The sequence below is a fragment of the Muscardinus avellanarius genome (genome assembly GCF_963383645.1).
Source record: "Muscardinus avellanarius genome assembly, chromosome: 3".
Lineage (NCBI taxonomy): Eukaryota > Metazoa > Chordata > Mammalia > Rodentia > Gliridae > Muscardinus > Muscardinus avellanarius.
Window position 1 is genome coordinate 44,214,996 of NC_137788.1, and position 25,272 is coordinate 44,240,267.

General features: G+C 40.2%; 1 protein-coding gene across 3 annotated transcripts in view; it reads right to left on the minus strand.

The window, feature by feature from the left end:
• NRDC (nardilysin convertase) overlaps window positions 1-25,272 on the minus strand; it is a gene marked incomplete at both ends in the record, with an annotated part of 81,797 nt that overhangs the window by 5,566 nt on the left and 50,959 nt on the right. For all 3 annotated transcript variants that reach the window (XM_080690746.1, XM_080690745.1, XM_080690744.1), the window contains 10 exons: window positions 106-137; window positions 5,023-5,185; window positions 8,225-8,352; window positions 10,895-11,045; window positions 13,122-13,173; window positions 14,577-14,696; window positions 16,360-16,446; window positions 18,223-18,346; window positions 22,267-22,371; window positions 25,058-25,112. In XM_080690746.1, coding sequence (XP_080546872.1) covers window positions 106-137; window positions 5,023-5,185; window positions 8,225-8,352; window positions 10,895-11,045; window positions 13,122-13,173; window positions 14,577-14,696; window positions 16,360-16,446; window positions 18,223-18,346; window positions 22,267-22,371; window positions 25,058-25,112 — 1,017 coding nt within the window. The remainder of the gene's footprint in view (window positions 1-105; window positions 138-5,022; window positions 5,186-8,224; window positions 8,353-10,894; window positions 11,046-13,121; window positions 13,174-14,576; window positions 14,697-16,359; window positions 16,447-18,222; window positions 18,347-22,266; window positions 22,372-25,057; window positions 25,113-25,272) is intronic.

Sequence of the window (25,272 nt, forward strand, 5' to 3'; positions counted from 1 at the left end):
ACTCAATTAACTGAGTGGTGGGGTTTATTAACTCAATTAACTATTAATTTCTTTTTTCATTAAGAATACATAATCCTAAAGGGCAAAACTCAAACCAATACTTACTCAACAACATATTTCAGGAAATCCATAGATTCCTAAGAGACAAAAGGAAATAAATGAGTGAATTAGTCCCTGTTGACATTAATTTCACTTGGAACCATGTAATACTTTCTAATTTCTTAGGACACTCTGCATAGCATTATTTATTTATTTATTTTTATTCTTTATTTTGAAACAGTGTCTCACTGAGTTGCAAAGGGCCTCACTAAATAGCCGAGACTGCAAAGCGTGATCCTCCTGTTTCAACCTCCCAAATGCTGGGATTACAAGTGTGCGCCACCACGCCCAGCTTGGATAGCATTAGAAAAACAGTCTGACCTAAATGTTGGACAAGTCATTCATTGAACAGGCCAATCATTCACTGACTTAATACCTATTTACTGAATAAGATTGAACCTGGAACACTCTGCCTCTGACCTACATGCTTGGGATAGCTTTTTATTTTTCCTTTTGTGGTATTAGGGATTGAACCTAGGGGCATTCTACCTCTGAGCTAGACCCCAGCTCTATTTTATTTTATTATTTTGAAACAGGTTCTCACTACATTACTGGGTGCCGGACTCAAACTTGTCATCCTATTGTCTCAGTCTCTCAAGTACTAGGATAACAGACGTGCATCACTATACCTGCCTATTTATTTTATTTTGAATGAGGGTCTCAGAAGTTGCCCAGAATAGTCTCAAACTTGGATCCTCCTGCCTCAGTCTCCAAGGTTACCGTGATTATAGACATATATCACTGCATCCAGCTGGATACTGACTCGTAAATGAATGGCTCCTTTCTGGGTCCTTGGCACTCTGATCACTCAATAAACACTGAAACAGTTTCCTCAACAGACCAAACTGACTTGTTTAGCTTATCCACCTAGGCTGCGCCTTCTATGGTAAATATTACTGCATTTTAGGAACTCAGGCACACTGACACAGAGCCCAGATAGAGCAAGCAACAGAACAGCACTCATTCTAAGTCAGTATATCCTTTTCCTCTCTCAAGATCTGTTTTCTTATCTATAAAATGAGGAATTAGTACCAGGGAGGCTGAGGCAGGAGGACTGCAAGTTTGAGGCCAGCCTGGGGAAATTAGTGAGATCTGCCTTAAAAAAAAAAAAAAAAAAAAAAGCTGGGTGTGGTGGCACATGCTTATAATCTCAGTATTTGGGAGGATGAGACAGGAGGATCACAGGTTTCAGGCCAGCCTCAACAACTTAGGAAGGCCCTCCACAACTTAGTGAGATTCTGTTTCAAAATAAGAAATAAAAAAGGGCTGATAGAATATCCCTGGGTTCAATCCTCAGTGCCACACACAAAAAAAGGAGGGCAGGGTGTGGCTCAGTGGCTATAGTGCTTGCCTAGCATGTTCTAGACCTTGGGTTCAATTCCCAGTACCAGCAAAAAAAGAGAAAGAAAAGTCCGGGAAAGGAAAGTAAGTGAGAGAGAGCTCATCTGTGAGCTGGCTTCTCCTGCAGGCAATTCATTAAAACCACATCCTCAGGGCCAGAAGCCCCTACTACCTGGCCTTCCCACTGGGCCGGAGAAAAAGGCAGCGATTCCCTACTCTTCCGTGGATTGAGACTTTGAAAATTCTTTCTGTGGACAAGACAGAAACTAAGGCTAGTTTTGGGTTTGGGGGATAAAGACAGGGAGGGGAGGACAGCAGCCACAGTTTTGAGAGTGGCCATTTATATATTCCATCAAAGCACCAGTCCTGAGGGGATGCAGAGGAAGAAGAGTTTACAGAGCACTTCCCAAGTGAGTATCATTGCCTGGGAGAGGCCTGAGGCAGTTCGTTCAAGACTCAGAGGCATACCCAGCCGATACTCAGCAGAGCAAACGCCGCATATGCTCCCCACACCATCGTGTTTCTACTTCTGCTAAGAAATGTGAACAGCATCATCAAGTCCCCCTTTCCCCCTCGATTCCACATCCAATTAGTGAGTCTGGCTATTTTCTACCTCAGTATTTCCTAAGCACTTCCTTGTCGTTCATTTTGCCTGACCTCAGACGTCAACTTTTTTTTTGCTACTTTTATCGGTGTGTTATAATCTCACGTCATAATGTAATTCACAGTGACAGTGCCACAGGCACAGCACTTGGTGGGCTGCGCCAGCTCCCTCCCTCGCCTTCCTCATACAGGAAGGCTAATGGTATTGGTACTCTCACATAGGTATGTAACGTCCATGGAGTGATCCCTTCATTGGTCCTCCCTCTCCCCTCCCCTAGGCCACTCCTGGCTCCACGGACGTTTCTCCTCTATTATCCGAAGCCCCTCTGGTATTCCCATTACTCCCTAGCTTCTGTATATGAGAGAAAATACATGGCCCTTCACTTTCTGGGAGTGGCTAATCTCACTTAACATAATATTCTCCAGATCTATCTGTTTTCCTGCAAATGACATTATTGTGTTCTTTGTTATTGCTGAGTAGAATTCCACTGAATCTACACACACTTATAACCAATTGATTTTCAACAAAGGAGCCAAACACAGACATTGGAGAAGACTGCCTTTTCAACAAATGATGTTGGGAAAACTGGTTATCCATTCATACAAGAACCTCTCACCTATCTCTCACCCTGCACAAGCGGCAACCTGAGATTGATCAAAGACCTGGAAATCAGAACAGAGGCTTTGAAGTTACTAGAGGAGGGCCAACACTCCAACATACAGGCTCAGGTAGAAACTTCCCAAAAAGACCCCCAAAGCTCAGGAAAGTGAAACAAGGATTAATAACTGGGATGGCATTAAACTAAAACGTTCCTGCTTAGCCAGGCGTGGTGGCGCACACTTGTAATCCCTGCACTTGGGAGGCTGAGACAGGAGGATCGCACGGGTTCAAAGCCAGCCTCAGCTACTTAGTGAGGCTCTCAGCAATCTAGTGAGACCCTATTTCCAAATAAAATATAAAAAAGGTCTGGGAGTATAGCCCGGAGGTAGCCTCTGGGTTCCACCCCCAGTACCACCAAAAAAAAAAAAAAAGTTCCTGTTCATCAAAAGAAACCATCAAGAATCAAGAGTCTAAAGATAGAGATGAAAAAAATAGATCTTTGCCAGTTATTTCTCTAATAGCAGATTAATACCTAGAATATACAAAGAACTTAAAAAGACTTTACATTAAAAAATAATTAAGAAATGGGCAATTGAATTGAATAGACACTTCACAAGAGATACAAATGGCCAATAAATACATGAAAAAATGTTCAACATCATTATCAATCAGGGAGATGAAAATCAAAACTACACTGAGATTCCATCTAACCCCAATCAGAATGGCAATCATTAAGAAGTCAAAAAACAACAAATGCTGGTGAGAATGTAGGGAAACTTCTACACTGTTGGTGCGATTGCAAATTAGTACAGTCATTTTAGAGATCAGTATGGAGATTCCCTAGAGAATTGGGAATGGATCCACCATACGATCCAGCCCTAACACTCCTGGGCATCTTTCCAAAGAAACTGAAGTCAGAAAATCATAGTAATAAATGCATGTCCATGTTTACAGAAGCACAATTTTCAATAGCCAAATTATAGAACCAATCTAAGTATCAGAATTCAACATTTTTCACATAATAAAGTTTATCATCCTAACCAATTTCTAAAGAAAATACAGTTCAGCTTTTATTTTGAAACAAGTTCCTGCTAGGGTGATGAGACTCTCACTACTTGCTGAGGCTGTCTTCAAATCTGCAATCCTCTTGTCTCAGCCTCCTAAGTACTGGGATTATAAGCATTCATCACCAAGCCCGGCTTATTCCCACTGTTATAAAACAGACTTACAAAATTTTTTCATCTTGTAAAATTAAAATTCTATACATATTAAACAATTATTCTTTTCCTTCTCTCCCCAAACTCTTACTCCAGGAAAGGACCTTTCTACTCTGTTTCTATGAATCTGATTACTTTAGCTGCTCATTTAAGTGGAGTCATATTCTACCCCAACTTTTTTTAATCTTTTTTTTTTTTTTTTTTTTTTTTGCGGGTCTGGGGATAGAACCCAGGGGCATGTGACCTCCAAGCAACACCCTCTGCCTTATTTTTTATTCTTTATTTTGAAATAGGCTCTCACTAAGTTGCAGAGGGCATCACTGAGTAGCTGAGGCTGTCCACGAACCGCGTTCCTCGAGTCTCAGACTCCTGAATGCTGGGATTACATGCCCAGCTTTACCCCAACTTTTATAACAGCCTCATATTTAGGTCTTTCTAAATATGTCTTAACTACAAGTTTTCTTAAATTCTTTGGGATGAAGTCTCAGCTTCTTAGCTTGACAAAGCTTGACATAAACATTTTTACTATGTGTGTGTGTGTATATATACATATATACACATATATATGTATACACACACACACACACACACACACACACACACACACACACACACATATATATATATATGTAGAGCATCCCTTACCACTACCTTTCTCCTACTTTAATCTCCAAATTAAACTCTTTATAGAGGCAGGCATGGTGGTGCACAGCTGTTAATCCTAGTACTTGGGAGGCGGAGACAAGAGGATCATAGGTCCAAGGATAGTCTCAGAAACGTAGGCCCTCAGGAATGTAGTGGGACCCTATTTCAATATAAAAAATAAAATGGACTAGGGGTACTTCCAGAGATGGAATGTCCCTGGGTTCAATCTCCAGTATCAAAAACAACAGAAAAAAAACAAGTCTTTATCGTTTCCATATACAATCATCAACAAATGTAACCAAAGAATATATATGCCAAATCCATTTCATTCAGTCATAAGCAGTGTTTTCATGGGAAGAAAGTTACCCAGCATTAGAAGCAGCAGGTTTCCTCCCAGTCAGAATATGATGATACTGGCCTACAAAATGGCACAGCTCCCGTTAGGGAAGCACTAACAAAATCCAGAGCACACAGCTGCATTCAGCCCAACCCACAGCGGCCACACCTCACACTCACCATGCTTGTGACGTTCCCTTGTACCAGGCCCTCAACAAAGAGCTGGGACTTGAACTCTTTGACAAAGCTCATCAGAGACTCAAGAGAAAGGCCTTCCATCAAAGCCTGGTACTTGTCAATCATAGACCAACGGGCATATTCCAGGATTAAAAGCCGTACATCTCTGTACAAAGGGCACAAAAACAAACAATGTTTTGTTGCAAGAAACATCATAAAAGTGAGAAAATATTTGGTCTTTCTATAGATGGACCGGCATGGTGGCGCACGCTTGTAATCTTGGTACCTGGGAGGCTGAGACAGGAAGATTGCAGGTTCGAAGCCAGCCTCAGCAACTTGGCAATACCATTTCCCAGTAAGAAATAAATTTGGGATGGAGGTATAACTTGAGGTAGAATGCCTCTGGGTTCAATCCCCAATACCACCAAAAAAAAAAAAAAAAGTTTCTATAGATGACGTGTGTGTGTGGTACTGGGGGTAGAATCCAGGGGCTTTTCTACCTCTGGGCTGTACTCCCAGACCTATTTTATACTTTATTTGGAAACAGGGTCTCGCTATGTTGCTGAGAGCCTCACTAAGTAGCTGAGGCTGGCTTCGAACCTGTGTGATCCTCCTGTCTCAGCCTCCCAAGCACTGGGATTACAAGTGTCCGCCACCATGCCCGGCTAGATGACGTGCTTCTAAAGAGAAATTTTTATAACCGAAAATGGGGAAACAATGTCATAAATGCCAAAGAGAACTTCAAATTGTACCCACAAACTTTTAAATGAACTTACCATTAAAACTGAACTTACCTGTCTCATTGCAGAATAAACTATTTTATGTAAGTGAAGCTGTAAGATGAGTCAAAATATATGCAGTCATACGCCAATTTAAAATGATTAGTTTTTTAGTTTGAAGTCTCACTACTATCATACTAATTAATAGAAAACAGTACTATGGGTATCTACTATTGCAGCAATATAGTCAGGCAGTAGCTCCACTTCAGAATCAGACTAACTTCAGCCCTCATCTCCGAACCACCCCAAGCCCAACCCTAAAAAGCTATTTGAACTTGGCAAGTTACCTAATATCTGATTCATTTTCTTCATTAGTAAAATAAAGGAAGTAATAATAATGCCTACCATTTGTAGGAGTTTGGTGAGAATGAATATACAGAAAGCTCTTTGAATAGATCCAGCACATAGATTTTCAATAAATAGAAGACTTATTATTATTCTATCACATTATTTTAGGGGGTGGTCCTGGGGAGTAAGCCCAGGAGCATTCTACCTCTGGGCTACACCCTCATCCCTTTTTATACTTTATTTTGAAACAGAGTCTTGCTAATTTTTTTTTTTTTTTTTTTTTTTTTTTTTTTTTTTTTTGCAGGTCTAAGGATGGAACCCAGGGGCATTCGCCCTCTGAGCTACACCCCCTGCCCTATTTTTTATTCTTTATTTTGAAACAGGGTCTCACTGAGTTGCAGAGGGCCTCACTAAGTAGCTGAGGCTGTCCGCAAACTGCGATCCTCCAGTCTCAGCCTCGCGAATGCTGGGATTACAAGTGTGCGCCACCACGCCCGGCGAGTCTTGCTAAATTTTTGAGGGTGGTTTCAAACCTGCGATCCTCTTGTCTCAGCTTTCTAAATATTGGAATTAAAGGTGTTTACCACCACATCCAGCTTTCCATCACACTTTAATAAAGGGTATTTCAGAAGTTACTGGATTTTTTTTTTGTTTTTAATGGAACTAGAGATTGAACCCAGGAGCTTTCTACCTCAGGGCTACACTCCCAGACCTATTTTTATATTTTATTTTGAAATAGGGTCTCACTAAGTTGCTAAAAGCCTCACTAAGTAGCTGAGGCTGGCTTCAAACCTGCGCTATTCCCCTGTCTCAGCCTCCCAAGTACTGAGAGTACAAGCATGTGCCAACACACCTGGCTTACTGAATTTTTAATAATGATAAAGTAGCATTATATCCTACCATACTTTAATAAAGTAAAACAGTATTTGATAAAGTAGTATTTTTATAAGTAAAGCAGTATTCGGGAATTATTGGAGTTACGGGCTGCTCAGGATTTCTAGATACAAAAAGGCCACTCATGATCCTATCAGCAGTTGCAAACGACTCTCCATCTTATATCCATCACTCTTCCTAACTTTTGTGATTAGATTACCAGTTATTGCATGCCTAGCACTTAACCTCTTGTCTCTGCTTTCTTATTCTGCTAGTTTATAGGCTCATTATCACTGTCCAGAGCAAGGCCTCTGTATGAGGCTGTTCATCACTTCCAGATGCTCAGCGAGGAAGCTCAAGAAGGCGCCCTGTGTGCACAGGCTGCGTCTGCTCAGCAGGGACTTGTCTATCCTCAGAGTCTCTATCTGCTAATACAGAATACCCAGAGGGGTGCACTTCTGATTCACACAATGGTATCTGCATGATCTTTTACTAGCCCTGCACTAAAACAAGAACAGGCCTGATGGAAGACACAGGGGCTGCCTAGCACCAGAGCACTCACACACCAGCATGCAGACCGAACAGCTGCCTTCTTGCTCTTTTCTGGAATCTTGGTTAGATTCTGGATTGCTAAGATTGCCAGCTAAGTGACACATTAAGGTATTTAATTCAGCTACTCATGAAACCACCTAACATACTAAAATCACCAACCAACAATTATGAACTACAATTAAGCCAGCACTTCTAAACTGTTTATATTTATACATCAAATTATAAATTATTTAACTGTTTACAAAGATTAGAAAAAGACCCTTCTTTACTTTCAGCCTCTATTCAAGTCACACTGCTTTAAGTCCTAGTCACAGCTACTTAAACTGGGTATAGAGATCCTAGAGTCCAAGCTGGGTGTGGTGGTGCACACTTGTAATCCCCGTGCTTGGGAGGCTAAGACAGGAGAATCGCACAGGTTCGAAGCCAGCCTCAGCTACTTAGTGAGGCTCTCAGCAACTTAGTGAGACCCTGTTTCCACAAAAAAAAGTATAAAATAGGTCTGGGAGTATAGCCCGAGGTAGAAAGCCCCTGGGTTCCACCCCCAGTACCACCAAAAAAAAAAAAAAAAAAAAAGAGATCCCAGAGTCCTAAACCACAGCACAGTGTTCACAGGTCTGAAATCAGCACTGAAATTCCAGTTTCACTTCCAACACCTGCCCCAGGAAGAACACCTGTAAGCCCCCAGAATATAAATTGATCTTGTGTATACCCACTTGGCCAGAGTCTCAGGCTTGATGAGGATGTTGAAGTAGGTCTTCTTCAACTGCTCAGTTATCATTGTAAAGACAGCTGGTGTGGAACTGAACTCAGCTAAGTAGTCAATAATGAGCTGAAACAGTAGCTAAAAGAAAAGAAAGAAGCACTTTAAGAGGCAAAGCCTGGAAATTCACCAAGTATAAGGAGGTGTTATGGTTGGATTTTAGAATGCCCTAAAATATGTGTTGAAGTATGGTCCCAATGCAGGACGGTTCACAGGTGGCATGGCTAGGAGGTCAGGCACTGGGGACATGGTCCGGGGACTCTGCGGCCCTAGCCCCTCTTCTCACTTCTGAGACTGGCTTTTCCCCGCCACGCACCCTCCTCTACAGTTTCTGCCTTGGAGCTAGCTGTCTATGCACTAGACTCTGAAACTCTGAGCCTAAATAAATCTTTCTTCCTCCAAGTTGTTCTTGTCAGATATTTGGATCACAGTGACAGAAAAGCTGACTAAAATATAGGAATAATTTTTTGCTTTGGTTTCTACCAGAGGCCCAGGATGATAGTAAGCATCGCAGGAGACACAGAAGTAGTAAAGACTCTTCAGGGGCCCAAATCCCCACTATTGTTACTATTGTCAAAATTGGAACCATGATTCTTCCTTATCATTTTCCATTTCTTTCCTTTCTTAACATTTTTTTCCTTTCAAATGAACTTAAAAATAATTTTTCCAGCCTTACCACTACTGAAAAATATGACTTTAACTAGAACACAAAATTTGGAAACAGTGGTAATTTTATAATGTCAAGCTATCTTATCCAGAAACACGAGTTTCTTTTAAAGTCTTTATTTGCTTCAATAAAATTTAGTTTTCTTTAGATAGGCCCTATGCTTTTTTAAAATTTTTTTTTAAATTTTGTGTGGTGCTGGGGGGTGAACAGGGACATTCTACCTCCAACTGAGACTAGCTTTCACCCTCTACCATTTTTTTTATTTTGAAATTGCTGAGGCTGGTTTTAAACCTGAGAACCTCCTGTCTCAGCCTCCACGTACTGGAACACTACAAGTATGCGCTAAACACCTGGCAAGTACCATACTTTTTATACTTACTCCCAGGTATTTTTCTCAATATTATAAATAGAATATCTGTTTACTTCCATTTAATTGCTACTAAAATTATTACTAAAATCAAAACTAATTTGGCAAGCCAGGCGTGGTGGCGCACACTTGTAATCCCAGCATTCGGGAGGCTGAGACAGAAGGATCGCAGTTCGCGGACAGCCTCAGCTACTTAGTGAGGGAGGCCCTTTGCAACTCAGTGAGACCCTGTTTCAAAATAAAAAATAAAAAATAGAGCTGGGAGTGTCTCTCAGAAGTAGGATGCCCCTGGGTTTCATCCCTAGTATCGGGGAAAAAAAAATGTCTATTTTCCTATAGTAGCAATGACCACTTAGAAAGGGAAGCAAAGAGGGCTGGGGTGTAGCTCAGTGGCAAAGCGCTCACTTTGCAAGTGCAACACCCTGGGTGCCAAAAAGACCCACCCCCAAAAGAAATGAAAGGAAAGAGATATTTCATTTATGATATTGAGAAAAACAGAAAAACACCCGAGACTAAGTAAGAAATAAGTATTCTATACTGAGATCTATCCCCAGCCCTAATTTTTCAAATTTTGAAAGTTTACATCTATACCCTATAGGTAAAATCAGTCTCTAGTTTTCTATACATAAATGTATATATCTTATATGATTTTTAATATTAAGGTTGGGTAAGCTTCATAAAACAAACACATTAAATATCTTTTCTGTCGTTTGTATTTTGTAAAAGCTTTTCAGGTAATTCCAAAACAAATTTTCCAAATAAAATCTACTATATTAGGCTTTAATCTCTTTGCATGTAAGCTACATTATATTTAGGCCTTTGGAAGTGGACACAGCCTGGCCTGGGGGTGCACATCTGCAATCCCAGTATTTGCGAGACTAAGACTGGAGGATCGCAGGTTCGAGGACAGTGTCAGCAAGTCGTAAGACTCTCATCAACCTAATGAGACCTTGTTTCAAAATAAAAATAGGGCTGAGGCTATAGCTCAGAGGTAGAATGTCCCTGCGTTCAATCCCCAGTACCATAAAAAGAAAAAAGAAAGAAGAAGAAAAAAAAAAAGAAAGAAAGAAATTTAGAATTTAGAAAGAAAGAAAATTAGTATGAGCTTCAGAGAAGCCGGCAATAAAAAGTGAGATCAAGCCTAGGTCCAGGCCCAGCCTATAAGACTGCCAGTGATTCATAAAACACTTTTAATTCTTTTGGTACTAGGGATGGAACCCAGGGGTATTCTACCTCTGAGCTATACCCTCAGTCTGATTTTTTATTTTATTTTATTTTGAAACAGGGTCTCACTAAGTTATGGAAGGCCACACTTAGTAGCTAAGGCTGGCTGCAAACCTGTGATCCTCCTGTCTCAGCCTTCTGATTACTGGGGTTACAAGCGTGAGCCACCGGGCCTGCCTAACATGTAATTCTTATGTATGGTCAAAGTTAGAATATCTTTCATTAGCCAAGAAAACTCATGACCCTCTACATTAACAACATTTCTTTTTAGATACAGGAACTAGCACATAAGCCTCTATGGTTTTATAGGGCAACAAATGGTATTTTAAAACTCTCTATAAGGAAAACAGAGTACATGTACTTACAGGTAGTTTGTGGTTGAATCCTTTAACTCGAATAATTAAACCATGTTCTCCAGCTACCAGTTTATACTCCAGCTGGGCAACATCAGCTTCATAAGCTGGTTCCGCAAGATTATGGGTAAGGATATTGACAAAGATGTCAAAGAGGACAACACTAAAAAATACAAAATGAAAATAGTATTATTAACTGGCAAAAAAATGACTAAATATTCTATGTTGATTCAACATAGAATAAAAAACTTAGCTGGGCGTGGTGGTGCACGCTTGTAATCCCAGCATTTGGGAGGCTGAGACAGGAGGATCACGGTTTGAGGACAGGCTCAGCTACTTAGTGAGGCCCTCTGCCAACTCAGTGAGACCCTGTTTCAAAATAAAGAATAAAAAATAGGGATGAGGGTGTAGCTCAAAGGTAGAATGCCCCCGGGTTCCATCCCTAATACCATTAAAAAAAAAAAGAAACCACTTTTAGTGAGGTACTAATTTCTTATTACAAAATATAACATTATATACTAATTTTTTTCAAAGGTAAATATAGTTTATCCAGGGACTCAGTTTCACAAATGTATCATAATTCAGGCATGATGATGCTCACTGATTGCAGAGGGCCTCACTAAGGAGCTGAGGCTGGCCGTGAACCACGATCCTCCTGTCTCAGCCTCCCGAATGCTGGGATTACAAGCGTGAGCCACCACGCCCTGATAAGGTAATGCATTTTTTAGGTTGGATACTAATAAATTTTAGTACTGCTCGCCATTTTAAGACTGAGTTTTATAGTTAAATGGCAAAGGAAAGAAACGCACTAACATTTTCTGAGCACCTCCTCAGACTCAGATACATTTTAGGTTCTCTGACCTCCTACAATGAAGCTATCTAGCTATACAGATACATAAATAATTTGCTAAGAAAATAGCACATTTACATTCGTTGGCAGCTTTTAATTATAGGATCAATCATCCGTCAGTTCCCACTGAAGACCAGAAGCTAAGTCTAGACTACAATGAGGACTGCTCATTAAGGGACTTTCCCAATCCAGAAAGCTCGAGGACTAGCCTACACAGCACGGTTTACATGTGGGCACTACACTTTGATCTTAATGTTTAGAATTAATACAAGTAACTTGTTTTCCGCCCGAAAAAAAAAAAAAAGTCATCAACATAACTCAAAATAAATAAGTCATCAACATAACTCAAGTAGCTGGGTGTGGTGGCTCATGTACTTGGGAGGCTGAGACAGGAGGATCGTGGTTTGCAGCCAACCTCAACTACTTAGTGAGGCGCTCTGAAACTTAGTGACACCATTTCAAAATAAAAAATATAAAATAATAAATAGGGCTAGGGGTATAGCTCGAAGGTGGAATGTCCCTGAGTTACATCCCCAGTATCACATACACACCAAAAAAAAAGTTCAAGTACTGATAGAGAAAATTAGAGTTAGACTAAAATAAAACAGTTTTCCAATATTTTTCCAAACACACACACACACACACACACACACACACACACACACACACACACACAATTTTTTTTTTTTTTTTTTTTTGCGGTACTGGGGATGGAACCCACGGGCATTCTACCTCTGAGAGACACCCCCAGCCCTATTTTTTATTCTTTATTTTGAAACAGGGTCTCACTGAGTTGCAGAGGGCCTCACTAAGTAGCGGAGGCTATCCGAGAACCATGATCCTCCTGTCTCAGCCTCCCAAATGCTGGGATTACAAGCATGTTGTGTGTGTGTGTGTGTGTGTGTGTGTGTGTGTGTGTGTGTGTGTGTGTGTGTGTTTGTGTACACACACATATAATATTTATTTGTTGGGTGTGGTGGCACATGCCTTTAATCACAGTACTTGGGAGGCTGAGACAGGAGGACTAGAGGTTTGAGGCCAGACTTGGCAATTTAATGAGACTGTTTCAAAATTAAAAATAAGCCGGGCATGGTGTCACACGCTTGTAATCCCCACGCTTGGGATGCAGAGACAGGAGGATCACACAGGTTCAAAGCCAACCTCACTGGCTTAAGAGACTCTGTTTCCAAATAAAAATATAAAAAAACAGGTGTCCGGGAGTATATCCCGGAGGTAGAAGGGTTTCCAGGAACCCCAGTACCACCAAAATAAATAAATAAATAAATAAATAAATATTAAAAAAATTTGAACTCAGAGTATAATGCTTCAATATTCAAACCCCAGTACCAAAAAAAATTTTTTTTTCCATTAAAGAGGATAATTGCTTACTTTGCTGCAGACTTCTGGATCAAAGGTGAGATCAGATGGAATCGTATATAGGCTGAAAAATAAAAGGCCAAAGATAAAATATGAGAAGCCAAAGGCCTCAAATATTTTATATATCTGCTATTTTCTCCCTAACTTTTTAGCTGTGAATAAGCTACTAATCCTTAAATCCTTATTACATTTTTAGTCCCTTTTTTTGCACACACTTTTATTCTTAAGAAAAAAAATTTTTTTTCCAGTACTGGTGATTGAACCTAGGGGCAGTTTACTTCTGGGCTATACATTCCCTAGCCCTATTTTATTTTTTATTTGGAACCCAAACAGGGTCTCACTAAGTTACTAAGAGCCTCACTAAGTTGCTGAGGCTAACTCTGAACCTGTGATCCTCCTGTCTCAGCCCCCAAGTACTGAGATTACAGGTATGCACCACCATGGCCTAGATCACATAAAAAAAAATTTTTTCCCCAGTACTGGGGATAGAAGCCAGGGGCATTTTATCTCCGAGCTACACCTCCAGCCCTATTTTTATTCCTTTTTTTTTTTTTTTTTTTTTTCCTGTGAAACTGGAGATGGAACCCAGGGGCTGTCTACCTCTGGGTTATACTCCCAGACCTATTTTATTTGGAAACAGGGTCTCACTAACTTGTTGAGAGCCTCACTAAGTAGCTGAGGCTGGCTTCAAACCTGTACGATCCTCCTGTCTCAGCCTCCCAAGCGCTGGGGTTACAAGCGTGCGCCACCACACCCAGCTTTCACGTAACCTTATTCTATCCCCCTTTTTTTTGGAGGTACTAGGGATGGAACCCTTCTACCTCCAGGCTACACTCCAGACCTATTTTATATTTTATTTGAAAACAGGGTCTCTTAAGCCAGCCAGGCTGGCTTTGATCCTGCGCGAGCCTCCTGTCTCTGCATCCCAAGTACTGGGATTGTAAGTGTGCTCCACCACATCAATTTCTTAAGAACCTGGTCTAAGCCAGGCGTGGTGGTGCAAGTTTATAATCCTAGCATTTGGGAGACCGAGACACGAGGATCACAGTTCGTGGACAGTCTTAGCTACTTAGTCAGGTCCTTTGCAACTCAGTGAGACCCTGTTTCAAAATAAGAATAACAAATAGGGCTGAGGGTGTACTCAGAGGTAGAATGCCCCAGGGTTCCATCCCCAGTACCGCAAAAAAAAAAAAAAAAAAAAAAGAACCGGGTTTACTTTCACTTATCTGAAGGAAAAATATCTGAAAATAGTTTCTTTGTAGGCTAAAGTTTTTATTTCTTGGCAAGTAGACTGTCTAATGGAAGGATATCCATTCTAGCAGAGAAACCGTATGAATCTGTCAGTTAAGCCTAGACACAAAGCTTTCGAAGGGAAGGAAAAGGGGAAAAGAATTAGGCAAGAGGCACAGGGATAAAAGGGTTCCTACAAAGCAGAGGAAGACTTTAAAGGGGAGGGCAACGTGTTACCTTTGGGGATTTTGAACTTGTTGTCCTTCTTATACCACAGGCAACCTTGTGGAGTATTCACAATTTTAACAGGGTATTCTGTTTCAGGGCAATCAAAAGCCTTCAGTGTAAAGTCCGTGGCTAACAAAAAAAAAAGAGATCATTCATTCAAATAGGATTCCCAGCAATCTGTTCTTGCTTTTAGAAGTCTAGATAACTTTTGTGTGGCAAAAATAAGCCACATTCAAATATTGGAATGCAATGAAAACTTGGTCTTAGGTTAAACTTTGAAAACATTGTAATTTCTCAGAATCTGATCTCTACATACTTGTTTCATTTTCCCTCTCAAAACAATCCTGTGAGAGGACTTTCATCCTGAGTAGTTGTATAATTCGATTTATAAATGAGTACATCTTTAATGAGAATGTCTTTTACCAACCTTATGGACATTTGAAAGGTTTCAAAGTAGTTCTGCTCAAACAAAGGTAAGTAAACGTGTCATTTCAGCTAATGAAAACAAATTACTGCATCAATTTTAAGTGAGAAATAGCTAAACTAAGACTTTAAAAAAAGAATTTGCCATATTTATTAAAAAGAACTGAGTTGTTTGGATATTTAAAGTTTAAGATATAAAACTGAATTGTTTAAAATCCCAAGACTTTAAAAACGGCTTTTTTAATCCAGAAGCATTAATACCATGCTGTTCAGCCACCATTCTGCTATAGTTATCAATCACTCTCATCACCCCAAAAGGAAACCCTACAGCCATTGAGGGAAGTGCTCCCCGTTACCAATTCCCCCAGCCCCTAGCCACCATCAATCTGAGCTCTGTCTCTTCGGATTTTTTTTTAAGATTTCAAGTAAATATATTTATATGCTAATGACCTTTTATGTGTGACTTTTTTACTTGGCATGGTTTTTTTTCAAGCTTCATCCACATTATAATATATACCAACATTTTCTTTCTTTTTATGACTGAATAATACTCTAAGTTTATATCACAATTTGTCCATTCATCCCTTGGTTATTTTTCCATCTTTTGGCTATGTGAATAATACTGCCCTGATCATGCATGTACATGTATTTGTTTGAGAGCCTTTTTTCAATTATTTTGGAAATATGCATATATATGGAGAGAGAGAGAGTTGCTGGGAAATAAGGTATTCTGAGTAAAGGAGTTACAACAACTGTAAAACCTTTGACCAAGGATTGGTGACTTTTGAATTTTCTTACTGCAACTGAGGAAATTCTTTTTTTAATGCAATCTAGTGCGCGCGCATGTGCGCGCGCGCACACACACACACACACATCTGAAACAAAAGTTTTTTAAATACTACCCTTTCTAAACCTAATAAGGCATTTTACTATTTTCTATTCTAATTAATTTGTTAATGCTTTCTTAGCTCAATTACACCAACCTCACAACACATTACACTGATTTAACAACCTTCTAATGGGTTATGACCAACAGTTTGGAAAACACAGAGCAATCTGACAAGATAATGGCAATTCCTTCCTGCGAAAGGATCAGCTATTGTGTACAACAAAGAGCATACGTTTCAGAGTCCTAGGATTGTGTTTAAGTCTTGGTTTCTCCATTTACCAACTGAATAATCTAGGACAAGGTACCCTGCTCTTCTGAATTGGTGTTTTATCATTTGCTAAAGGGGGGAAAAAGAATAATGTCCACACCCAGGTTACTGCTGGGATTCTAAAATATACAGTCCTTTGAAAACATAGTGGATTATATAGGTGCCTTCTGTTGATGAATACATAAATAATATAACGATTGCTATTTACGGACCTATGTACTTATTCTCAGCTGGAAGATGAAGATCTGGATTTAACTCGAAATTGCTTTTCCACAGGTCAGCCCAAGAGTTCTCAACATCTGTAGAGAGGAGAAATAAACTGATGTGGCAAACAACGCAATATTCAGACTCTCTAAACAAACCGGCCATCAACTGACACAAAGATATCTCCTTTCTCAGGAAAATGCTTTCTGACATATCAGGCAATCTAAAATTTCACTACGCAAAGTGTGGTCCCAGAAGCACTAGTACCACCTAGAAGACCGTTAGAAATCCTTAATCTTAGCTCTACTCAGACTCACTGTGGGGTTTTTGTGATTGTAGTTGCTTTTGTTTATTGTTTTTGTTGTTTGGTACTGGAGAGAATAACCCAGAAGCATTCTACCCCTGAGCTATACCTCTAGCCCTATTGTTTGTTTGTTTGTTTGGTGTGTGATACTAGGAATGGAACCCAGGGGCATCCTATCTTCGAGCTACACTCCTAGCTCTATTTTTTATTCTTTATTTTGAAACAAGGTCTCACTGAGTTGCAAAGGGCCTCACTAAGTAGCTGAGAATGTCCGTGAACCACGATCCTCCTGTCTAACCCTCCCAAATATTGGGATTAAAAGTGTGCACCACTAGCCAGGCGTGGTGGCGCACACTTGTAATCCCAGTACTTGGGAGGCTAAGACAGGAGGATCACACAGGTTCAAAGCCAGCCTCAGCTACTTAGTGAGACCCTGTTTCCAAATAAAATATAAAATAGGTCAAGGGTGTAGCCTGGAAGTAGGGGCCCCTGGGTTCCGTCCCCAGGAGCACACACACAGAAAAAAAAAATTAATTAAAAAATAAAAGTGTGCGCCACCATGCCCGGCTTATTTTTACTTTGAAATAAGATCTCACTAAGTTGATGAGATTCTCATTACTTGCTGAGACTGTCCTCGAACCTGCAATTTTCCTGTCTCATCCTCTCAAGTACTGGGAATACATATGTGCACAACCATGCCTAGCTCACCATCTGTACCCTCCCTCCCTTCCTTCCTTCTTTCCTTCCTTCCTTTCTTTTTTCTTTTTGTTTTGTTTTGTTTTCTGGTGGCACTAGGAATTGGACCCAAGGGCATTCTAACTCTGAGCTACATCCCTATCCCTATATTATTTTTATTTTGAAACAAGGTCTCACTAGTTTGATAAAAGTCTATTTGCCAAGCCTGTCCTCAAATCTGTAATACTCCTGCCTCAACTTCTCAAGTATTACAAGTATGTAATTACAAGTATGCACCATCATGCCTAGGTCACCATCTGTATTTTAATAAGATCTCCAGCTGACACACATGCACACTGAACTTTGAAAATCACTTTCTTTTTCTTTTTATTTTTATCATTTTTTTATTATTTATTTATTTATTCATTCATTCATTCATTTATTTAGGTGGTCCTGGGATTGAAACCAGGGGCATTCTACCTCTGAGCTACATCGTCAGTCCTATTTTTTACTCTTTAAGGTCAGCCCAGGCAATTTAGAGAGACCCTATCTCAAAATAAAATAAAACGGGCTGAAGATGTAGCTCAGTGAAACAGAGCTTGACTAGCAAGAGTGAGGCCCTAGGTTCAGTCCTCAGTACTTCAATGAAGTGAAATAAAAATGCCCCCCAAATACCAAGACAACAGGATTTTTTCACTGGCTAATAAAAAAAAATAGCAAAAAAGAACTTCCCCCAGGGAAGAATAAGTAATTTTCATTTAAAGTGAACATTTTGAAAATTATGCTTTGTTCCCCAAAAGAAACATCAGATAAATTATTAAAGAATAACAATTCCCAGGCAAGCCTGGTATACCAAAATGTAGGATGAGTATTAAAATATTAAAATATTTACCTTCTATGCTATACTGTGTCCCAAACCACTTCTCCTTGAGGTCACACTTTCCCTCGTTAGCACCAGACAGTAGCACGAGATTGGCCTTTTGAGGAACTAGCTGATGAAGGGCTTCAGCAATGACCTGATGCGGAGGAGGAGGAGGTAAGGGAGCAGACACACACACTAACAATTTAACCTAATGCATTTCTGTTATAAAGGCAAAGCAACAATGTCAGATGTTCCCAAGATTCTAGCATCTTGATGCTCATGAGACTGAACACCCTAACAAAAAAGCTCCATTAGCTTATTAGGATGTCAAGTGCTTTTTTCAGTTTTATCATGGTATAATTGACAAATACCAAATATGTTTAATGATAAGGCTTATAGTACAGTACACACCTCAAATCTCACGTATTGCCGGCACTAGAAATAAACAGCTATCACTTATTAAGTTTATACTATGTACCAAGCAGTGTTTAACATGTTATTAAATTTCATCCTAAAATCAGCCATAAGGTAGTATCCATTTGATAGAAAATGATACCCAGCTTCAGGGGTTAAGACTAATTAATACTGCCGGGCGTGGTGGCGCACGCTTGTAATCCCCGCGCTTGGGAGGCGGAGACAGGAGGATCGTGCAGGTTCGAAGCCAGCCGCGCTGGCGTAAGAGACCCTGTTTCAAAAATATAAAATAGGTTTGGGAGTATAGCCCGGAGGTAGAAGGGCTTCCAGGAACCCCAGTACCACAAAAAAAAAAAAAAAAGACTAATTAATACTAAGGTTAAAGATACGTAATTTACACAGACCAACACAGAAGTGGCGAAAACGGGGTTGTAATCACATTTATACATGATTCTAAAAACTTTAAAAAAAAAAAAAATATATATATATATATATATATATATATATATATTTTTTTTTTTTTTTTTTTTTTTTTTTTTTGCGGGTCTGGGGATGGAACCCAGGGGCATTCAAACTCCGAGCTACACCCTGCCCTATTCTTTATTTTGAAACCGGGTCTCACTGAGTTGCAGAGGGCGTCACTATGTAGCTGAGGCTGTCTGCAAACCACAATTCTCCAGTCTCAGCCTTCCGAATGCTGGGATTACAAGTGTGCGCCACCATGCCTGGTTTAAAAACTTTTTTTTATACTAGAAATTGAACCTAGGGGCATCCTACCTCCAAGCCACACTCCCAGGCCCCCTTCTTTTTCACCTTTTTTTTTTCTTGCGAGACTGGGGATGGAACCCAGGGGCATTCTACCTCCTAGCTACATCCCCAGACCTATTTTTTATTCTTTATTTTAAAAAGGGTCTCACTGAGCTGCAAAAGGCCTCACTGAGTAGCTGAGGCTGGCTGTGAACTGCGAACTGTGATCCTCCTGTCTCAGCCTCCCAGATGCTGGGATTACAAGCGTGCACCATCAAGCCTGGCTCCCTCCTCCTTTTTTTAAACGGGGTATTGCTAAGTTTCTGTAACTACCACTGAATTTGTAATCCTCCTGTCTCAACTTCCCAAGTACTGTGATTATAGACATACTCCGCCAGACTGACAAGACTGTTTTGTTTGTTCTTTAGTGTGTGGTACTAGAGATTGAACCCAGGGGCATTCTACCCCTGAGCTACACCTACTGCCCTATTTTTATTTTTAGTTTGAACCAGGGTCTCACTGAATTGCTGAGGCTGTCCTTGAACCTGCAGTCCTCCTGTCTCCGCCTCTCAAGTACTGGGATTATAGGCACGTGCCACAAACCCGACTAAGACCATGCTTTTCAGAGCTATAATTTATACTGTTTCATACCCAAGAACCAATAAAATGATACCAATATAGGGCTTCTTTCAATAATCCTCCAGTTATGATAAAATTGAATTCAGAATTGTGTAGATTAACCTGGAATCCCAGTTACCATTTAAACAATATTTCTTTGAGAAAAAAAAGAACAAATAGTGGTTTAGAAAAAAATAACACCTGAACCCCTGGAAATAACCATCCTAGGGAGATGGCAAGAATGTGTAACTGTTACTTCCTCTTTAACATGCCCGGTCATCTTTAAAGTTAATAGCTTTGGAATAAGTACCCTTCCCAAGGTTTCTCAACTTCAGCACTAGTAATATCTTGAGTCAGATAATTCTTTGTTCTAGGGTACAACAATCTTCTGCACTATAAGATGGTTGGCAGCATGTGCGCATGTGGTGCACACCTGTAATCCCAGTACTTGGGAGGCTGAGACAGGAGGACCGTGGGTTCACAGCCAGCTCAGCTACTTAATGAGGCTCTCTGCAATTTAGTGACAACCTATTTCAAAATAAAGAATAAAAAAAATAGGGCTGGGGGGTTAGCTCATAGGGAGAATGCCACTAGGTTAAATCCCCAGTACCACAAAAAAGAAAAAAGAAAAAAGATGGTTACAGCATTTAGACTTCTACCTACTAGAAGTCGATAGGAGTACTCTACACCCTATCCCCAAACAGTGACAATGTCAAAATGTCCCAGATTAGCTGGAAGTGGTGATACACGCCTATAATCCCAGTACTTGGGATCCTCAGAAAGGTGGATCACAGGTTCAAGACTAGTCTCAGCAACTTAGCTAACTTTCAAAATAAATAATAAAGAGGACTGGGGGTATGGTTCAGAAGTAGAACACTCCTGGGTTCATTCTCAGTAACAAAAAAGAAAAAAAGTCTTCATTCATTGAAAAATATCACCTGAGGGAAAACTGTCCCTGGTTGACAACTGCTACTCAATAAGAAGAAAGGTTACTAATTGGCTCCTGACCAACTATTTACTTGTATATAATCTTATCTAAAAATTATATATTTGTAATTTAGGAAATTTTTCTTGTAAAAAAAAAAAAAAAATTTGTGGTACTGGGGATTGAACCCAAGGGCATCTACTGCTGAGCTACACACCTAGCCCTATTTTATTATATTTGTGTATGTGTGTATGGTACTGAGCGTGGAACCCAGGGGCTTTCTACCAGGCTATACTCCCAGACCTATTTTATGTTTTATTTGAAAACAGGGTCTCACTAAGTTGCTGAGAGCCTCACTAAGTAGCTGAGGCTGGCTTCAAACCTGTGCAATCGTCCTATCTCAGCCTCCCAAGCACAGGGATTACAAGCATGCGCCACCACGCCCCCAGCTTATTGTTATATTTTTAAACAGGGTCTCACCAAATTGTAGAAGATCTTGTTAATTTGCTGAGGCTAGTTTCAAATTTGCAATCCTCCTGTCTCGGTCTCCCAGTACTGGTTTATAAGTATGCATCACCATGTCCAGCTTGTAAATATTTTTAAATAATAAAAATTTACTTGTTTTGAACTCCCAATTGAATTAACATGTAAGCTAATCAACTCTATGCTTAGGAATTAAACCACAATTCTCAGAAATTGCCTTAGTTATTGTCGATGCTTCAACAACTTAAAATACTTAAAACAGCTGGGCATGGTGGCACATGCTTGTAAGCCCCGCGCTTGGGAGGCGGAGACAGGAGGATTGTGCAGGTTCAAAGCCAGCCGTGCTGGTTTAAGAGATCCTGTTTCCAAATAAAATATAAAAAATAGGTCTGGGAGTGTAGCCCGGAGGTGGAAGGGTTTCCAGGAACCCCAGTACCACCAAAAAAAAAAAAAAACCAAAAAACAAAAAAAACTTAAAACAGGCCTAAGAAGAGTTCATTTTCTCCTCTTATATTAAAACATAATCATGTGCCTGTAATTCCACCAACTGCTTTGGAGGCTGAGTCAGGAGGATTGCAGGTTCAAGGACAGCCTCCTCAACTTAGAGAGCCCTGGTTTCAAAATAAAAAAATTTTAAAAAGGGCCAGAGTGTAGCTCAGAGGTAGAATGCCCCAGGGTTCTATCCCCAGTACCAAAAAAAAAAAAAAAAAGACAAAACAAAAAATCATAGTCATATAAAAGAATCTTAAGAAATTACTTTTGTAATATTTTCTGCTTCAAGTCCTGACCAAATACAATCAAAATTTGTCAATTTCCATAGTTCTTTAGTTCTTTTTCATTCTTCTCCTTCCCTTAAAAACAGGCTTTACACATGGAAATCTCCTTACTTCTGGCTTGTATTCAAAAAGCAGCTGGTCTCCGGTGAGGAAGTCCTGCAGTGGGTACAGCTGCATGTTCTCACACATGTTCTCCACATACTCCACCGGGTCTGTCTGTAAAAAGACAGTTAGTGAACAAAAGAAGCTGCCTTAATTTGAAGAAGCGGCCTTAATTTGCCACAGATGCATATATTTTCTCTTTTTTCAACAATGAAACCAAAAGCTTTTGAACAGATATAACTATATAACTATGTATAACAGGTTTGAGGAGAGTCTCAGAAAGTAGTAAGACTCTCATCAACCTAGCGAGACACTGTTTCAAAATAAACATAAAAAAATAGGGCTGGGGGTGTAGCTTGGAGGTAGAATGCCTCTGAGTTCAGTCCTCTGAACAAAAACAAAAAGCCCAAGAAAATAATGGCAAAAGCTACTAACTTAAGTGATTTAACCTCACACCTCTCCAGCTCCCATCCGGAGCCCGACAACCATACCGCAGTCTCTTCCTAAGTGTAATCCCAGCACTCGATCTGGGGAGGGGTAATTTTGCTCGGCACCAAATTGTAACACACCGACTTGTAAATGTTGACCTGTCGAGTGCCCCGCGGGACTGTGAGGTCAGTGAAGACAGTGGACCCGCCACTCATCATAGCACTGCCACCGAAACGACTTGTAAGCAAAGAAAAACTTGTGGACTTAGAGCCTGGCAAGAGTGGGGACAGGACGGTGAAGAGAGGAAGGCTAACAGGTATAAAGGAGAGAAGGAGCAACTCCTAATGTTCTAGGGCACAGTAGGATAATTAGGGTTGACGACAACCATACACTACAAAATAGCAAGAAGAGAGGATTTTGAATGTTCCCAACACCAACAAAGAATAAATGCTTGAGGTGACAGATATGCCAATTACTCTGATCTCATCATTACACACTGTATACAAATATTAATTAAGCTATCACATGATACCCCATAAATATGTACAATTCTTATGTGAATTAAAAATAAAGTTATTAGCTGGGCATGGTGGCACACGCTTGTAATCCTAGTACTTGGGAGGCTGAGACAGGAGGATCACAGGTTCACGAACAGCCTCAGCAAATGGTGAGATTTTCATCAACCTAGTGAGACCCTGTTGCAAAATAAAAATAAAATAGAGCTAGAGACGCCAGGCGTGGTGGTGCACGCTTGTAATCCCCGCATTTGTGAGGCGGAGACGGGAGGATTGTGCTGGTTCGAAGCCAGTCACCCTGGCTTAAGAGACCCTGTTTCCAAATAAAAAATATAAAAAAATAGGTCTGGGAGTGTAACCCAGAGGTAGAAGGGTTTCCAGGAACCCCAGTACCACCAAAAAAAGAAAAAAGAAAAAAGAAAAGAATAAAAATAGGGCTGGGGGTATAGCTCAGAGGTAGAATGCCCCTGGGTTCCATCCCCAGTACCACAAAGAATAAACTAAAATATAAAGTGTATAATTCAGCAGGGTCCAAAAGCACATACCTATAAGCCCAGTATTTGGGAAGCTAAGACAAGAGGATCATAGGTTCAAGGACAGCCTCAGCAACTTAGTGAGACCCTCAACAACTTAGACTTTGTTTCAAAATAAAAAATGAAATGGGCCAGATGTGGTGGCGCAGGCTTGTAATCCCAGCAGTCGGGAAGCTGAGACCTGGAGGATCGCAGTTCGCGGACAGCCTCAGCTACTTAGTGAGGCCCTCTGCAACTCAGTGAGACCTGGTTTCAAAATAAAGAATAAAAAATAGGGCAGGGGATGTAGTTTGAAGGTTAAATGCCCCTGGGTTCCATCCCCAGACCCGAAAAAAAAAAAAAAAAAAAAAAAGAAATTGGACTGAGGATGTAGCTCAGCGGTAGAATGCTGGATTTAATCACTAGAACCAAAAACAAACAAAAAACAAAGTATATAATTCAGTGATTTTTAGTATATTTACAAAGTTTTAGTATCATTACCTATGGAGTTTCAGAACTTTCTTCTCCTCAAAAGGAAACCTAATAGCTGGGAGTGATGATGCACACCTGTAACCTCAGTATTGGGAGGCTGAGTCGGGAGAACCAAAGGTTTGGGGCCAGCCTCAGCAACTTAGCAAGGCCTGCAGCAACTTGGTGAGACTCTGTTTCAAAAGGAAGGAAGGGAGGAGGGAGGGAGGGAGGGAGGGAAAAAAAAAAGAAAGAGAGAAAGAGGAGAGAGAGAAAGAAAGCTAGGAATATAGATCAAAGGTAGAACACCCCTGGGTTCAATCCCAGTATTACCAAAAAAAAAAAAAGAAAGAAAGAAAGAAAGAAAAGAAAAGAAAAAGGAAGCCTCATAGTTACTGCATAGTTACTGCCACGTTACTCAATATAACTACTCAAAATCAAGAGTTTTGTTGTTGTTGTTGTTTGTTTTGGTTTGGTTTTGGTGGTGGTACTGTGGGTGGAACTCAGAAGCTTTTCTACCTCCAGGCTATACTCCCAGCCCTATTTTATACTTTATTTGGAAACAGGGTCTCACTAAGTTGCTGAGAGTCTCACTAAGTAGTTGAGGCTGGCTTTGAACCTGTGCAATCCTCCTGTCTCAGCCTCCCAAGAGCTGGGATTACAAGCGTGCGCCACCACGTCCGTATTACAAGTGTTTGCCACCATGCCTGGCAAGAGTTAATTTTTAAATAGCCTCAAGGCCATCTTGAGACTTGCATGACAGAGTGGCAGAATTAAAACTCCAGTGACACTTTCAAAAAGAAAAATAATGTCCACACCAGTTTCAACTTGGTTACAGGTAACATTAAAAATTAATAATAATTTAACTTCCAATACCTGTTCTTGATAATGAAATTCATTATCCTCAATTTTCTGAATCTCTTCAAAAATTCTATGAAAAAAGAAAATGAAAATTAAAAGATCTATTAAAATTTCTCACTAGAATCATCAAGAAAAGTGAAACAAAAAGAAGGGGCTGACAAAATGAATGTAAAATCTTCATGTACACTCACATGTGGAGGGATGGGGTTCTGAAGCCAATAAGGGAAATG